The 19,276-nt window shown below is 35.6% G+C and overlaps 1 protein-coding gene and 1 long non-coding RNA gene across 4 annotated transcripts; both read left to right on the top strand.

Moving 5' to 3' along the window:
- Nucleotides 1–222: 222 nt before the first annotated feature.
- On the top strand, nt 223–16,476 carry LOC127158278 (GTPase IMAP family member 2-like). Of its 3 annotated transcripts, none has more exons than XM_051101449.1 (3): nt 223–466; nt 5,195–5,863; nt 16,396–16,476. In XM_051101449.1, coding segments are annotated over exons 1-3 (672 nt in total). In that variant the 5' UTR covers nt 223–465; the 3' UTR covers nt 16,398–16,476. The 3 variants fall into 3 exon arrangements, with proteins under 3 accessions (XP_050957406.1, XP_050957405.1, XP_050957403.1); XM_051101448.1 differs by lacking the exon at nt 16,396–16,476 and adding an exon at nt 8,732–9,274; XM_051101446.1 differs by lacking the exon at nt 16,396–16,476 and having other exon boundaries at nt 5,195–9,274.
- On the top strand, nt 1,850–3,257 carry LOC127158279 (uncharacterized). Its single transcript, XR_007826107.1, has 3 exons — nt 1,850–2,059; nt 2,572–2,695; nt 3,009–3,257. It is a non-coding gene; the product is annotated as an uncharacterized LOC127158279 (long non-coding RNA).
- Nucleotides 16,477–19,276: the final 2,800 nt, after the last annotated feature.

The following is a 19,276-nucleotide window of genomic DNA, read 5'->3' as shown; positions in this document are numbered from 1 at the left end:
TGCAAATAAATAAGCAAGTAAAAATTCACGAGCATTTTGTATTATCTCTCAGTCCTGGGCGTCTAAATGAAAAGCGCTCTGCAAGCGCGTTCTCTCTGTGTTGGTCCTGAAACTACCGTAATGACTGTAATATGCGCGCACAAAAAATCAATCGCGGCTGGCTTGACCGTGTTTTTCTGAACCGCGGCTGGCTTGACCGCAGTCAGGGGGAGTTCATAGCTGTCTTGACAGTTAAATGCCACCTACCAGCAAATATCAGAAATTAGAATTGTTTGTTTTCGACTAAATTACGTGATACCGCTTCAGTCACGTTCGTCACTCGGCAACATGGACGCGCGCACACGGGACGAGGCAAGCGGTGGAATCGTCGATCGCGGGGCTGCCGCTTTCTCTAGCAGTTGAAGCGGTGGTCGCGTTGCGGCCACGGAGCGGACGTTGTGTTTGTATCTACAACAAAGTAAATACAGTAGGTAACCCATTCTTCTGTTTTTTCCCCCTTCATTGTACGATTCCTGAACGAAATCACTTGCCTGTGATCAAAGATAGTGAGAGCTGATGTTGGGGAATATAGCCAAATTCATGCAAAATGATTAGCTCTCCAACAACTTTAAGTTTTGGCTACTGGAAACTAAGGAAAGGACTGGATAATTGGTAAATCTGATAAAAACAGACAAATTATCCAAATTGATTACTTTTCTAAATTTCTAACTAATGTTTTCAACTGTTAATCCTTTTGAAAGTTAACCTTAACCTTACAGTAGCACTCAACACTGATTACTGTCAGACTTACCTTCATCACTTGACTTAAGATTATAATGATAATTAAATTTTAAAGCACAACCACCACAAAATCAGACTAGCACCTAGGTTAGGTTAAATACAGATTTAAAATCAGAAGATATTGTGTAGTAGCTATGGTACCATTTTTATAATCCGATCCTTTAGTAATGGGCGATATAAACGATATGCGATATAAACGATACAAAATTGGCCTACGATAGAGATTCTAATTCTATTGCATTATCGCGATAATGCATGTTTGATGACGCAATCTACCCGCGAAAATTAGAGCAACGAGCTGCAGCCGGCTGCAACGCATCATCTTAAATAAACGTGGCTGAAAACGTCAGCGAAACAGAGGAGCTCGTGAAAAAGACTGGTGCAACATCTGTTATTTGGACGTGGTTTGGCTTTAAGCCGTCCGACGAGCAGCAGCAAAATATACTCTGTAGAATGTGTGGGGCAAACGTTCCAGCTAAGAGAGGTAACACGACTAATCTGTTCTACCACCTCAAAACTAAACATTTGGAGTATTTTGTATTTGTGCCAAGCCGCAAATACTTCACAGAAACAGAGATGCCAAAATTGTGTGCCGAGCTCCGCGAAAATGTTGAAAAAGAGCTGTGTGACTTGAAATACTTTGCTACTACAACGGACCTGTGGTCGAGCCGTATCTCGTATTGGAACCTTGGCAGCCGGTGTTTGCAGACGTCGTACTTTCTCGCTGAACAAACGGCCGAGGAGATCGCACAAGGACTCAAGGAAGCGCTTGAGTCATGGGGTTTTTAAAGAAGAACGCCAAGTTTGCATTACTACTGATAACGGAACGAACGTGGTCAAGGCAGCGTCTCTGAATGATTGGACCAGGCTGCAGTGTTTTGGACACAGGCTGCACCTCGCCATCGGTAGGTTAAAACATTTTGTGCATATGCATAATATTAATATTTTAATAAATATTTATATATATATATATATATAAACCCACTTGGTATTATATGAATTATATATATATATATATATTGTTGCAAAGGGCTCTTCATTCAGTCACTCTGAGGTAATAGAGCTATAGCATTACGGTCTTCTTAGTGAGTTTTGGACTATTCAATGACTATGGACTGTTACTGCCCCCTTGAGGAAATACGGAGTAAGCTAGAGTGTGATGAAAGTGCGTCATAAGAATTGTCAGTTGTTGCTACGAATCCATAGAGTGCGGAGCACAGGAGAGTTGTCCTCATTTCTTAAAGAGTGGTGTTGTTTAATTGTGTGCGTGCATCTAAAAGTAAGTTTCTGTGTTTATTGATCATACTTAGCGTGTTGTTTATGAGTTATCATCATAATTATGCTTTGTGAGTTGTTTGACTAATACGGCCTGTCATGGCCGATCAACCTGCGTGTACATATTACATGTTGCATGATTATTATTGTTTATACGGTTCTTTCTTCTTGTTTATATGAAACGGAATTATATTTGTTAATCATTATGTGTATTGAAAGAGTATTTAGACGATTTGACGGCATTGTTGAATACGCTAAGAACTGCTTAGTCATTCTGTTACGTACGAGCTATTCAGTGCGACGCCATTAGGGCAAACGGCCGCGGGTTCGAAACCCGGTCTGACCAAAGTTGGATAACTTATGGATAAGGTGTTGAAAGTGAAGAATTTTATTTCCAATATGTTCTAATGTCTCTCTAACTATTAATATTGTTAATTTTTGCTATTGTTTATTGTATTGTTATGCTATTATAATGTTAAGTACTGATATATGCTATTGTTTTCTACTTGTTTGTAGAACCACACAAACACCTACAGGTTTGCATATGCTAATGCAAATAAATATTCTGTGAAGCAAGAAGCATCTTCGTTGCGTTTTGACCAGACGTACCACAGTGATTAATTCAACCCGAACCACATTAGTAACTACAGTACATATATATATATATATATATATATATATATAATAGTGCAGAATTATATTTTAACATTATACTGTAATATTTGCCTATATTACTGCACAGTAATGTTGCATTTGCGTTTAGAGATGTAGAATTTGCCTCTGATCAGTTGTATACCCAATGCTATTTTAATGTTGCATTTTGTGTTAAGTGATGTTCATTCAATCTTAATCAAGCATTTCAGTAGTTGTAATGATAGTTGTTCAGTGTGTGTGGGGAGAGAGAGAGATTATAGATGAAATTAAATAATAATATCTTACAAATTTGTCAACAGAAAAAAGATTGAAAGACCCCCGAATTGACCGTGCTGTTGGTGTATGCAAGAAAATTGTGAGTGCCTTTTCATACTCTTGGAAAAGAAGAAAGGAGTTGAAGAAAGCCCAGGCAGAGCACCATCTTCCCTTTCATCGGCTCATCACATCACAGAAACTTTCTAAAAGGCACTACATTTAGTTTATTTATCTGCAACATTGTGTTGTTTAATTACAGTTTTGCTTTTGCACAATAAATGTTCTCAAAACGACATGCAACGTTTCTTTATTTCTTAAAAAAAAAAAATAAAAAATAGCACTTTGGCTTTCCTAAGGGTCTATGTAACCTGTTCTGAAATGGTTCTATTATAATTTATATATCGCAATATATATCGTTATCGCAAGAGGCTGCAATGTATATCGCAATATGGATTTTAGGCCATATCGCCCATCCCTACGATCCTTGCAGTTAATCGTAAAAAAAACAAAACAAAAAAAAAAACATATACATAAACTCAAATATGTAAATAAATCAGTTATTGAATAAGCATGTGTCCTATTTTGTGTCCTAGACTTCTGAAACGTTTTGTCTCATATTTTAGAGCAGTCAATGCAATTTGGGAAAGAAATGAATCAAATCTGTGTGAAAATATTTGGATGTAACCCCTTTGTGATTTTCATAAGTAACTGTAATTTAACTATACGTTGTTTCTCAGCAACTGTAACTGTTTAGTTACAATTATTTTGTAATTAAATGATGTAATTCCATTACATGTAACTAGTTACTAGTTAAGTTTGAGCCCCAACCACTGCCATCAAGGCATCAATATGTGCAACAAACACTTGCAATACAAAATGCCATTCATATACTGAAATATGTACTTTCTCTTACACACACACAGCTTGACATGCTCAGGGCAAGTTCTGCAATACTGTATGTGTAGGCCTACAGTATGTACTTTGAGAACTGCTGTTTATTGGCTCATTTTGGGCCAATTTTTCATTTGATTTTTGATACGTTTGTATTTTTGAAATTTATTTTTTTATGAATTTGACTTTAATCAAACTTACCAGTTGTTATAGTTTCTATTTTGTGCTGGTCAATTATGAACAATAGATCAAATTTAACTTCTAGCAAAAACTGGAGAGAATTGCGTGGGGCCGAGGGGCTCCTCTCCCTAACAGATATAATCTCACTCCAAACTTTTTCTAAAACTTGAGAGCCCTGCTATAGATGAATAATATGAAGTAAAAGTATGAATGTGGGAGAGAACAATGGTAAAGTATATATTTATAATATAATTCTCTTTGGTTTATACATAGTTATAACACACGTCTTGTTTGAATATGGGACTGTTACGGAAGTGTTCCGCGAATCAAAGGCTAGAGTGGGGGAAAAATGGCTACCGGTTCTACTGTTTTCTAAAATAACCACTAGATGAAGTCAGGATCATTTTTTTATTTTCACTATGAACTACGTTGAAAAGAGTGATGTAGAAGTATTCACTGTGAATGTATTGTATTCTTAATGTATTGTAGTTGGTTGAATAAAAATATTTGGACTTCATATTTAAAAATGACCTGAAGTTAGTATCAGATAGCTAGCCAGTATCAGCTAACAATAGGCTGTTATAAGTTTGTAATTCATAATTATTGATAATGTTATTAATAATTTCAAGCTAAAACTGCCTGTTTTGATGTTGCTGTCGAAAGCAAATTGCTTTTTCAGATTTGGGGGCATTTTACCCCACCTGTGAACGAAAACTAAAATTAAATTTTAATTTAAAATTCATAACATAAACTCTGGATGTTTTTTTTGTTTTTTTTTACACAGTCCTTAAGGGAGTAAGTAACTAAGTAAGGGTAATTGTAAGGAGAAAGTATTAGATAAAATAGAGAGAGAGCGAGAGAGAGAGTTGGTTCTTGGGCCCTTTGCAACTTAAAAACATTTACAAAATCAAGGTATTCATCATATTTAAAGATATACAGTAGTCAACATTTGAAGTGGATCAAAAAAGTTAATCAAAGTTGTCCTAAGATAAGAATGGGTATTGTTTTGGTTTTAGGACAACTTTGAAAAGTTTTGATCCACTGCATAAGTTGACTCTGTTGTATTTATACTTGTCTATTTCTTTCTTTTTTTTTTTTTTTTTTAATTATTATTTTTGTTAATCATTTTTCACTGAATGTCTGATTTAACTCTTTGCAGTGAGAATTATTCTGTTGGGGAAGAATGTGTCTGAAAACAGTGATGTGGGAAACTTCATATTAGGACGAGCAGCGTTTGACAGTGAAGCTCCTCCAGATGTTGTAGAGAGAGTCTCAGGAAGACTGAAGGACAGACACGTGATCATCATCAACAGTCCTCAGCTGCTCCAGACCAACATCTCAGATCATCAGATCACACAGACAGTGAGAGAGTGTGTCCATCTGTCTGATCCAGGACCTCATGTCTTCATACTCGTACTGCAGCACAAACACTTCACTGAGGACGACCTGAGAAGAGTCAAACACCTGCTGAAAGAATTCAGTGAAGATGCCATTAAACGCACGATAGTGATCACCACTGATGAACAGACACACAGAGCTGAAGTTAATGAATCTATTCAGCAGTTAACAGCAGAGTGTGGAGGAGGACATGTTCACGTTAAGGATCAAACAAATATCTGCTCTCAGATTTCAGAAAGAGTAACGAATATACTGAAGGGAAATTATTGTAAGAGAGTAAAAGAAACACCAAAGATTGGCTCATCAGAGGACACAGGAGACAGCAGAGCTGTGGATTCTGATCTCTCAGAGGATGAAAATGTTGATAGGAGCCATAAAGTGGAAAAAAAAGAAAGAAGCACATCCAGTTTACCACAGACCCCAAACCCTTGTAAGTCTGTTTTTTATGCATTAAATACAGCACACCCCAAAACATAATTGAGCAGTTAAGGCACACTTGCATGTATATTTGAAGAGCTCTTTTCCAAAACGCGATATACAGATTTTTTTACAAAATTAAGTTCCTGCCAAAATCAGTATTGTATCTAGTCTGTACTGAAAAGGCAGTTTTTAATTTTACGCAAAATGCGATATCCGCCGTGTTACGCGGTCATGTTTTCTCCCTTTTTTCGAGACGGGGGGTATCTGCAGCCTGGAGCAGTGGGTGTGCCGAAAGGTCTTTACAATTGGTTGCGAGTTTCCTGTTTAATATAAAGGCAGGCTGTTATCTTAAACGCTATTAACCCCTTTAATCTGTTTAAATAACAATTCCAACACAATTCTATAAACCCAAATCCCATTCTTTCACTGTAAAAACAGTGATCATGATATTAAAAAAATATTACTTTCGAATGTACCTTCAGAATTTCATTCTGAATGGCCGCAGGTTACTGACGTCTTCACCACCGCGTCTTTGCAAAGGTCTTATAGTGCATCCATTATCAAAATAATTAATTAAAAACAAATTATAACTTATTTTATGTATATGGGAACTCACAAGCTGTTCATAAGTTTGAAAATATCTTTTAGTGATATTACCATTGTATTGATTACACAGGATAGAAAAAAATGTTATAGAATCAGTAATTTCTACTGTTATGAACCATGCTTTACAGTTTTTCTGTACTTTTGTTAAAAGTGCATGGAAACTAAAAATGTTTTGCCTGATAAGGACAAACATATGGTTGATATAACACAACAATAACAATAATAATAATAATAATAATAATAAGAAGAAGAAGAAGAAGAAGAAGAAGAAGAGCCAATAGAATAAGTACTGTTTAATAACCGTCTGTTAAGTTGCATTAACCAGTTTGGCAAATGACACAATTTTAGCTAATAAAACTTTCAGTTTTAGCTTGTCAACACAATTTTTTTTTTTCTTTTTTTTTTTTTTTTTTTTGGTCTACACTAAATAAATAAATAAATAAATAAATAAATAAATAATCACACCCAAATTCATTAATACATCAGTTTATTCATCCATGCTGTAGTAGCAGTCCATAGAACAGAAGCCAAACACTCTGTCAGAATAAAACGCTGTGAAAACCCCCTTTTTTTCTGATGCCACAGTATCCAGTATCCTTCTTCATACACAACATCCAGACCAATCTGTTTTAGCAGGTCTGATGGTAGCTGGATCAAAGAAAAAAACATATACCCCTGGTTTCACAGACAAGGCTTAAGCCTGAAACCTTAAAACTAAAATGTAAGTCTGAGCTGCTTCAACTGAAAGAAATTTGATTTAAAAAAAAATATATCAGTGCCTTTGTTTTGTCTCAAGATGCACACCAGTAATGTGTTTTTTGACACATAAAAAAAAAGAAAAAGATCACTTAAATGTCCTAATTGAACTATGGCCTAATCCTGGTTTAGTCTAAGCCCTGTCTGTGAACCTAGACCATAAAATGATAGATGACATAACCATTTTACATTAAAATTTACAACAAAACCTTTAATCTTTATTTAAGTTTATTTGCCTGTTGGTAAGCACAGTGCAGTGTTAATGGTCAAACTGTATATTTACAATGTTAAAGTGGCTGACAACAATAAATATTCTTATTAGGAAAAAAAAAACAGCCTCATTTTTTAACTGTGCAGAGCTGTAGCTGAATAGGTAGGCCTACTATGCTACTGTATTTTAATGTGTCTTTAAGGAAAGAAAAGCCAAAGACGTAACGTGTGGCCAAGTATGGAGATCCATACTCTGAATTTGTGCTCTGCATGTAACCCATCCATGTGCGCACAGCAGTGAGTCGTGAACACACACCCAGAGCAGTGGGCAGGTGTTTTTTTTTTTTTGTTTTGTTTTTTTTTGCTGCAGTGCCCGGGGAGCAGTTGGGGGTTCAGTGCTCAAGGGTCTCACCTTAGTCGTGGTTTTGAAGGTGGAAGAGAGCACTGTACATTCACTCCCTCCACCTACTATCCCTGCTGGTACCGATACTCAAACCTGTGATCTTTGGGTTATAAGTCTGATTCTGTAACAATTAGGCCATGATTGCACAAACCTTCAACTTTTTTTGTGATTTGAAGGAGACCTGAAAAAAAAAAAAAGAAAGAGATTGAGAGAGACTTACAAAAAAGTGCTAAATGTTATCACTTTAAGTTTATATAATTTAATAGAACTGATGTGATTGTCAGTGCAAATTTCATATAAACTCACCATGAGCACAAAGATTCAGGTTAATGGAGAACCCCTGCACTGGAATGCCCTGGGTAATGTTCGCAGGCAAGCAATAAATAAATAAATACAATGTAATTGAATGATATGCCAAATAATATGTGATGAATCAAAAACTTACTGGAAGATCTTTACAAGATAACTCAGTCCAATGTCCAGGAAAAATGGTCTGAGCAACTCCTATTAAATGTACCCAAAAACACAAAGGTCAGCAGCATTAGGCAACTGTAAATGAATCTTAAGTAGTAACAGTACTACAGTACGTGTTTTAAGGGAAAGAGTTTTACATTGTCTCTGTTATTAAAATTATTATGAATATTATATTTAAATATGCATATCACATTTAAATTTTCAACTTCAGAAATGACAACATATCATTTAATACACTTCAGACAAAAAAATAAATGAAAAAGAAAAACACTGAATGATTTAGAACAGAACCACCACACAGCAGTTGAGAACATTTGAAAAATAACTGGTTGAAAAATTCAACTGGTACTTCTGAACATAACTACTGAACTTGTACACCTGTACATCTGTACACTTGACTGTATCTGCCATCTGCATTTTTTTTTACAGAAAAAAAAAAAAAACACACACACACTGAATCATCAAAATATTTCAATTATGACTTCACAAACCATCCAGTGTGACTTGCTCCATGATGGAAACAGAATGCAGTCTTTTGCAGAAACATCAACCTGTCATAAAAATATAATACAAACAACAGTAAAATTGTGCACAATGTATATTTTGTAAGAAATGTATCTACAAAATGTGTTACAACTTGATAATATTATTAGCAGAAACAGTATATATTACAAATGTATTTTAATATTATTTTTATTACTATTTACATACTCCTCTCTCATATATTGTAAGGCTGTGCAAAATGTTTGCACTACACATTCTATATGTATTTATACATTTCTCTCTGTTTTTGTATATTTATTTTTGTTGTAGTTGTTATGTTTGTTGTTTGCCTCTATTTTCTGTTATGTCTTCTGTCATGTTTTTGAATTTGTCACATTGGTCAATAAAAAAATCTATAACTGCAGAACAACAGACACAATTACAAATAGTAAAATAAACAAAGCAAACCATGTTTGACGTAAGTATCATGATGACATTTTAAATGTAACATTAGGATATCATTAAATATACTTACGTTCATGATGAAGTCTGTGACGCTGCAAATGTCCAAACATCTTGTGTCTTTCACATCTTTTAAAAACAAAATGAACATCGATACAAGCTTCGATGTAAATACAGTCGTTGCTTTGTCGCACAGTAACGCGTGTCTGTCAACAACAGTTAAATAATTACTAAAATTGAAAAAAACAGTGCGAAAGAAAATAATATATTACGACGACATCTCGCAGCTAAACGCATTACCGCCGCCATGTTTCGTAAAAGTATGGTTACCGCTGATTGGCCAACGCAGAAGCTCCTTTGACCAATGAGAAACCTTTTGACATTCCCCTTACCTTTAGGCACGCCCATACCTTTCGGCACGCCCATTGCTCCAGCCTGCAGTTATCCCTACTTGCTTTTTTCCAAAATGCTACAAACGCCAGTCTCACTTTTCTGCAGAATGCGATACATCCGCTCAACCAATCACAGCGCAGCTTTCACGCATTGATGGCGCTTAAGATTCTTAAGATGGCGCTTTGAATACACCACGCATCCTAGTTTTCAACGTTGAGTTATGAATCACAGACACATCTATGGAGATAAAATAATGCCATAAAGATTTGCATGTGAAGAGTACGTGTTGTGCAAGTGTACATAAGACTGTAAGCGTAAATTAAATTTGCATGCGCAAGATAAGCTTTGTAAAAGTGTAAATCGCGTTCAAGCGTAAGAAAAAAAGATTTGCAGCATTTTACTGTTACTCGTAAGTGTACTTCATGTGTTGTGAAACTGCAGCTTCATGCTTTCGCAAAATAAATAGGATCTGCATTCTTCCGACTTCCATTTCTCCGCGCTTACACTTTTGGCACGTTCTTTTCGCTAAAATACGGTCAAAAGCACTGCAAGCCTGTGAACAGTGATTTGCACATGAAAACAACAGTTTGCAAAACAGATTGACTGCGGACCAATATGTATGTGAAAAAACAGACTGTTGCAAATGTCTAAATGACTTGTTGTGTATGTAGGGCACAAAGTTGCCGAAATAATCCGATACGTACAGCTCCGTCTTTCTTTTTTCTGCGCTTACACTTTTGACAGATTCTCTCACTCACTGAGTTTTGTAAGCGTGAGCGGGAGGGCGGGGCCACCACCTTTCTGTAGCCAATCAAATGAGACTCTCGCGGACTCCATTTACTCTTATCTGATTGGTTCAATAAACACATCACACGCCAAAACATTTATCTTCATTTAGTTCTCGCTGTCGCTCGCTTCCGGTGGAACGGTACTTTTAATGTAGACATACATTAAAAATAAAATAAAATAAAAACACGATATAAGTTGTGTACCAGGCTGTGTGTTCATTCTGAAATTCGAGCTGTGTCGTCATCGTCCTCAACAGGCAATATATGATAGTTTACTGTAATATTGTAATTTTGATGATACCTAATACTAAAACTGCCACGGGGTATATTGTACCCGTGGCTGTTTTTTAAATGTAGCCTACATAACAGACTTTGAATAAAACATTAAAGTCTCCCAGTCACTGACTTTTACTAAAATGGTGTAATTTACAATCCTCTAAAAATGGTTTAGAAAAAAAAAGATCAAAAACGTGGCATTTATATTGTGCCTATATTTTCGTGCTGTCATTATCTTGCTACTTATGTATTAATTGTAACTAGATTGCTAGGAAGCGCCTTTTACTCACTGAATTAGCAGTTGAGATTCAAAAATAAAGTCAAAATCAGTAAAAGAAGGTGATAGTGCTAGTGTTAAACATGGCCTAGTATCTGTACTAGCAGCATAATTTGTCATCTATAATAACATGCATAATTTCACCTGTCTACTGATCAGGGACGACTCAAATTTTTTAACTAAAATTTGGTTCAATAGTGTGAATATAATTTTTTTTTTTTCACTTTAACATGTTATAATTTAAGGGGATTTTACAATTTTTTTTTTTACAATTGAGTGTTAAATACAATAAACAGAGACATGGTCTGGAAAATCGTCAAATTCAGATTTATGTAGCTTTATTGTTATAGTAAAAAGGTTTTATCAAAAGTATAGCACTCTGATACTATTGTTGAACATTGTCACGTAATGTTTAACATCAGCTATATATTAGGCTATATTATATGATATATGCATTTCAATGTAAAGCCAAACCAATCCAATAATGTTAACACCAGCTAACAATTCAGGATGAACACATAGTCTAGTCTAATGGTACACAACTTATAAAGTATCATGTTTTAATTAAGTTGTTGTTTATTTATTTATTTTAATGTACATGTACATTAAAAGTACCGTTCCACCGGAAGCGAGCGACAGCGAGAACTAAATGAAGATAAATGTTTTGGCGTGTGATGTGTTTATTGAACCAATCAGATAAGAGTAAATGGAGTCCGCGAGAGTCTCATTTGATTGGCTACAGAAAGGTGGTGGCCCCGCCCTCCCCCTCACGCTTGCAAAACTCAGTGAGTGAGAGAATCTGCCAAAAGTGTAAGCGCAGAAAAAAGAAAGACGGAGCTGTACGTATCGGATTATTTCGGCAACTTTGTGTCCTACATACACAACAAGTCATTTAGACATTTGCAACAGTCTGTTTTTTCACATACATATTGGTCCTACGCAGTCAATCTGTTTTGCAAACTGTTGTTTTCATGTGCAAATCACTGTTCACAGACTTGCAGTGCTTTTGACCGTATTTTAGCGAAAAGAACGTGCCAAAAGTGTAAGCGCGGAGAAATGGAAGTCGGAAGAATGCAGATCTTATTTATTTTGCGAAAGCATGAAGCTGCAGTTTCACAACACATGAATTACACTTACCAGTAACAGTAAAATGCTGCAAATCTTTTTTTCTTACGCTTGAAACGCGATTTACACTTTTACAAAGCTTCTCTTGCGCATGCAAATTTAATTTACGCTTACAGTCTTATGTACACTTGCACAACACGTACTCTTCACATGCAAATCTTTATGGCATTATTTTATCTCCATACACATCTGACCAATCCTTTCATAAACAAAGTGTGAGAGAGTGTAAATAAGAGATTCACTGTGCAGTGTAGAGAGTGTAGTTCATTATAATTTCGTGAGATCGCGATGAATTAAGACGTGTTACGGCTTTTAATGATTTTTAAGGCAGTTTGTAAATGAGATATTTAATACAACAGTTCAATAAACAAGAAGTTAATAATAAGTGACTTACATTGTCTGACTATAACACTATTGCCTCATTTTGCACTACTTCATGGTCAAAAAATAGTTGAAACAAAGTCACACTGATCCGCTGCGCATCTCCATTCAAATAGTTTCGTTTACAAATGAACGTGCGTTCTCTAGTGAATCAATCACTGATCTATAATAGAGAACTGGATAGCTCATGACGTCATAGAAGTGAAGCCACTGCGCCGCCATATTGCTATTCCCTAGTACTCATAAACATTCTATTGAATGAATAGGAAATTATATGATTTTAATGAGAAAAACATCACCTAACAAATCAGCGTTTTCATATCTGACGTCTCACTGTACATTCTCACAACACAAACGTCCTAAGCATGTAAACGTTTATTTGTTTAATGTCCGGAATTTCATCTGCATATTAAAAAAGTTACGTTCATATACATTACAGGAGCAACAGCAGAGGAACATGATAAACATCGGACGTTCACCATGTTTACAAATGACAAAATGCTCATTCTGAAATCTGAACAAACATTTATGCTTTGTATACATATAATTTGCCTTACAGCTCACTGTTGATGCTGTTTTGTCATAGTGTTTTTATTCATGCAGGCTAAATGCATGTTTCAACAATTATTTCGTGAACATCATTTTGAAGCAGGTAAAGATTTAAACGTTTGTTAATTCAGCCTACATATCATTCATGTTGGGATGTTAATAATAAACGTTAATAATACAAAAATGTCAAAGATAACATTCTGAATATAGAAACCTCAAATGATTTAAATAAAATAAGAGATAAAATGAAATGAAACTTTAAAAAAACTGTCAGCAGGTGGCGGTAAGTCACTCATTTTATCACTGAATCATTCATTCCGGAATGAAGCAAGTGATCGAATGTGTAATTGAATCAATGATTTTTTCATTTAAAAACGCACGTTCATTCATAAACAAAACACGGCTGTGTTTGAATAGAGATGCGGCTCAGCTGTGACTTTGTTTCAGACTATTTTGATATAATTGGGCAAAATCAGGTAGAGTTATAGTCAGCTAATGTAAGGCACTTAATAGAATAGAATTTGCGCGATCTTTAAGAGTTTGAAATTGATGTTGCTCAATATGGGACATTAAAATATACACATCATAACTTGGAGAAACAATGCTTACTAATTACATATGGTACGGATTTAAATACATGGAGCTTTCCAAGATTTGAATTTCAATACAGCATAGAGCAATATAGTAAGAGGCTTGTGTTGTATTATTTATTGTATATTCGAATCAATTTCAGAGTACCAGATATATGTTCATGTTTAATATGTCCTGCATAATTCCTTACATAAAGAAATATATTGTGTGTTGGATCAGTTAACTGTGTCAAGTGTGCAGCTGACACACCCACCTGAACGATTTCAAAACATCGCTTATCCTGCCCGAAAAGACGATAAACATCGCAAATAACATTTTAAGTAAAACTTAATTTATATACACATATTATAAAAACTAGTCCTGTGTGACTGATACGCTTAAAATCGGGTGATTATTAGGTCAGCGGTTTGGCTGTGAGTCAGTGGTGCTCTCTGCAGGTAGGGAATAGTAAGATGGCGGATCGAACACTTCCGGTGGCTTCACTGCCTGACGGCAGTTTAGAACACAATGAGCGATCCAGTCATTATAGATCAGTGGAATCAATTCATAAACACAGTCACTTGCTTTATTCCTGAATTAATCAGCCGTTCGAACGAATCAAATGAATGAAATGATTCAGAAATTAAATCAGTCACTTACCGCCACCTATTGGCAGTATTAGTTTCATTTGTATCTATATAGTTATTAAATCATTTAATATTTCTATGTTCAAAATTGCATATTTAAAACATTAATCTCAACAAGAATTTATGAATTTGATTGCACTTATGCCGTCTCTTTCCATCACTTTTCTCTAAAAAGAAAAGTAAGCATAGACCCCTAATGGATTTATTGCATTTTGGTAAAAAATGATCAGTTTTTATGATAAATCTTTGAAAATCAAAATCTGGATTTGAATTTTTAATGTTATTATAACCTAAAGATGCTGTGTGAAAGTTTAAAACAGAAAATAGTGGTTTTGTTCTTGCCACTTTCTTGGTAAAGAAAACACATTTTTACTCAAATTAATCAAAATGGATTTATAGTGTTTTGGAAAAGAGCTCCTCGTTTACTGTTTACATTTATGAATATAATTGCATTATATAATAAAATATTTAAAACCTTATACAAAACAGTGAAATTTTCATGGCTATGCTTTTCAAAACACTTCTATCTTTGTTTATAGTTTTAAAACTGATGAATAGCGTCAAATTATGTCACAGGTGTAAATAGCAGACTGTATTTAAAGTTTTATTTAAAACAGAATAGTTGTCAAGTCACCTTTATTTTATTTATTTATATATATATATATATATATATATATATATATATATATATATGTGTGTATGTATATATGCAGTCATGTGAAAAAGTTAGGACACCTTATTGAATTCCATGGTTTTCTGTATCAGGACATCATTTAAAAAAAAAAGGTGCTTGGTTGGTCTTATTTTGAAAATAAAACCTCAGATGAACAACAACACATGACAAATTGCACCATGTCATTATTCATTGAACAAAAATAAAGTTAACCCAGCCAACATTTGTATGTGGGGCCCATATGGGTATGAACTGGGCTGAAAAATGGGCCCCATATAGGATTGTCCACGGGTTCCGCAATCGCCCCATGTTAACTGCCCACGTGGATTTCATATAGGATTGAACTTGTCACAAAGTGGGACCCAACTGGGCAACATGCACAAGACTAATCTTGGTCCCAGCTTTAACCCAGCTAACATTTGATTGTGGGGCCCATGTGGGTTTGACATGGGCTGAAAAAAATGGGCTCTATATGGGATTGTCCGTGGGTTCCATAATGGTCCCATGCCAACTGCCCACATGGATTCCATATGGGATTGCACTTGCCACTTGGTGGGACCCAACTGGGAAACATGTGCAAGACCCATCTCGGTCCCAGCTTTAACCCAGCTAACATTTACATGTGGGGCCCATGTGGGTTTGAAATGGGCTGAAAAATGGGCTCTGTATGGGATTGTCCATGGGTTCCATAATGGCCCCATGCCAATTGCCCACATGGGTTTTGTGTGGGATTACACTTGCCAAAAGGTGGGCCCCAACTGGACAACATGTGAAAGACCCATCTTGGCCCCATCTTTACTACATGGGCTGAAATATGGGTTTTAAGTGTGTTTGTCCATGTTGGCCCCATGCAATTTACTAATGTGTGTTTTATTGAGGACTTCACTAGGTTTAAGGTGGGGCCCAACTATGAAACATACACAAAACCTACCTAGGTCCCATCTTCAAACTGTATGTGGGAACTACATGGGATAAAGTATGGCATGCAAGTGGGATAAAAAAAAAAAAAGTTTTAAAGTTTTAAAGCATTAGCATACAGCAGTACACAGTGAGATTGAAATCTTTTCAAATTTCAATTTTATTGAAACTACCCATCACATGTTATATATATTATATACCTAATTGTCAAAATCACGTAATTGTCAAAGTTAACAAACATTTTCAACTTGTATTTGAACCAGTGTTTACTGAAAGCTTTGAACATTTGCACATAGAAAACAGATACACTAAGAAACAGCAGCAGCAACTATACATTTTTCAGTACTGCTTACATTGCAGACAGACATTTGTGCATTCTAGACACCCTCAGTCCTTTTATTGTCTCTTGTCCCAGTAAACCATTTTAAGAGTTCCCTCTCAGATTCTTGCTGGTTGATCTTTGACATCAGTGCAGTCTTCTTAACAGCCTCTTCAAAACAAATATATATATACAAACATATTTAAAAATAGGACATTTTTAAATTTTTCAGGAAGATGAGGTATGAAGATGCTGCCCTCCACTACAGTAAGGAAAACAACAGAGTAAAAGCAAAGGTGCTTGTTTACAGGCTATTCCAATAACCTTTCTACAATGTGTTTAGTAAATGTGAAATATTGTGTTACTTACACATGTTAAAATACTACAAAATAATAACTTTTACTTGGAGCAACTCAAGGGCAAGTAAATGACTACAGATTTTTTGTTTTTGTCAACTATTCCTTTAAGAGTGTCAGTTTTAATAACTTAAATTAGAGCTGCATGATTCTGGATATATAGAGAATCCCAATGTTTTTAGTTTCAAACAGACGTCAAGATTCTGAACATCGAACTAAAAATAAAGTGTAATTTACTAGAAGTTCTGTACTAGAAATACTATGACTGCAGTCTATTTAAAATGTTTAATCTTGACTTAAAAAAAATGTTTGAATTAATGATTAAATGACTCATGAATATATGTTGTTTCATTACTGGATGAATCTGTGTTTTTTAATGAATCTCTTGAATGATTCAATGACAAATACATGTGTTTAACAGTCACTTGTCAGCACCTACTGGTGTGACGTCACTGAACTGTCAACTTTGTTTAGCTACTGTAGACATCAGTGATTATATCCAAACTAAACTTTTATCCCAGTACTTATTCGATCATTTAAATAATTCTAACAGAAAAAATGGTAAGTGCTGTTGAAAAAGTGTGACACTGTTTTATTCCTACACATGATAACTGCCCTCTCTTTCTGGATCAGTAGGTACACTGACATGAAGCACTGTATTGCAAAAAAGCTCCATGTAAACAACTCAATCGAAATAAAAATGCTCAAACTGATTATGATTTCAATTAGTTTAGGAAGGTAGGACAAACCTTTTCTAATCCATTACATAGGACATGTAAACACTTGATCAAATTGATAACTGAACTAGAAAAGTTTTGCACATGTGTAATGAAGTAGAAATGACATATGATGCACAAAATGAGCTGATGTTGTTGTAATATTATATTAAAGAACAGAATAAATGACTGCAATGTCAATCAAAAATTCTCTTTCTACTTATCAACTGTGAAGTTGTGTAAGACAACGTTGTCCAAGTGACTGTTTCAGACTCTGATTTGCAGACACCTTGTTTTAAGCATGAGAAAGGGTGTTTTTATTGCTTGGTTAGTATAAGCAGTACCACACATACTTTGTGGCTCATCGTCTCGTAATCAGGATTCGAAAAAGATAAGATGTTAAGTTTGCTTTTTAAAACAAATGGATGGTTACACTAGTCAAAGCTTGTGTTGTGTTGTGCTGCATCTGTTAAGATAGTTAAGATACATAAACCTATCAACATCCATCGCCATGACTTATCGTGAGACGAAAAAAATTACGTTTTAGTCTCATAACATTGGTTAATGAAACTGCCGTAATTTCACAACATTGTTTTATCGACAACATCGCAAAAGTTTTGTGTAAATCTGTGATGGAAATGCACCTAGTGTACTGTCTACACTGGATGCGGCGCGGTGCGGCGTGGCACGACACGACAAATCCCCACTGGCAAACTTTTATTTATGACGTACTGACAAAGTTTAAAGGGCTCATTGGGTGCCCATTTTTCACAAGTTTATATGATTCTTTTGGGTTTTAATGAGAGGTCTATAACATGCTTTGGTTAAAATTTCTCAGTGGTAGTGTAAAAAACCCCCACCCATTTTACCATGTCAAAATCAGCCTTTTTAGAGTGAGCCATTCTGTTGCATGTTCCTTTAAACGCTAATGAGCTCTGCCACCCCGCCTCTATCTTCTGTGGGGTGATGATCAGTAATGTTTACTTTAGCCGCATTTAACCGCAAAACTTGCTAACTAGCACATTATTAAGAAAAGGCGAATTGCAAAGATGCATAAAAACACCCATATACTCACTTCTGCTGTAGGTGAAACTAGATTACAAATGATTCGCGTGAACATAGACGCATTTATTTAGGCTGCCGGGCACATTTCCTTAAAAAACAAAAGTAACGTTAATCCTCTGCATCTTCAGCAGCTCAGATGTCGGGAGTAAATGATGAGTGCTACTACGTGCATTACTGCATCCAACAATAGAACACCTCAATCGCTCCATCAGAGATAGTCTTGTCTTCCCCTGCACTGGAGTCGAAACAATAATGGTGGTCGGACTGTTCTCAGCGCTCACTCGGCTCAGTTAGGGTGGGTTTAAGATAAGACTGTCATGTCAATCAACTATCGTGGAAGCGGCCTTGGTCCATGTGACATCACACTGACAAGACGCTGACAATGACCTTATTTGAAAAAAGGCATATTACTTGGATTACATTGGATTTTTCCCATATTAAGATAACAAAAAATACCACTGGGTGAATTTATATCATTATAGGGTGGTTGTGTACACACACTGTCAACACACATGTATGTTCAAACTTGTAAAAATGAGTTTTGCATCCGATGACGCCTTTAAATGATTTTCAGTGGTCGCTTGGTCACATCTAGTGTAGACAGACTTTAGCTGTCACGCCATGACAACTGTCACCTCTGTTTTAGACACGGTGTTAGTCATTTACGAATAAGATTAAGTGGGGTTTGGATCGAGATTATGATCTTTAAATGATTAATCGTGCAGCTCTAATTTCTGATAATATATGTGTCTCCATCTATTTGTAACGATATAAAAATGACAGCGCTATGGTTCTTTAAATAAATCCTGCGTTAATGGGATCGCGCTTCCTATTGGTTACGCCGGTGGCGCTATTGCCCCCCGTGTTCACGTAATCTGCAGCAGAGCTATGGAGAACTGCTGTGGGTGAGTCGCTTTTGTTGTAGCTCCACACCGAAAGTTAACAATATTGTTTCATGTGAAATGTTAGACACTGT

The sequence above is a fragment of the Labeo rohita genome, unplaced genomic scaffold (genome assembly GCF_022985175.1).
Source record: "Labeo rohita strain BAU-BD-2019 unplaced genomic scaffold, IGBB_LRoh.1.0 scaffold_1427, whole genome shotgun sequence".
In the NCBI taxonomy this organism is placed as follows: domain Eukaryota; kingdom Metazoa; phylum Chordata; class Actinopteri; order Cypriniformes; family Cyprinidae; genus Labeo; species Labeo rohita.
Note: the sequence above shows the minus strand (reverse complement) of the source record. Positions and strands in the feature narration are given on the sequence as shown.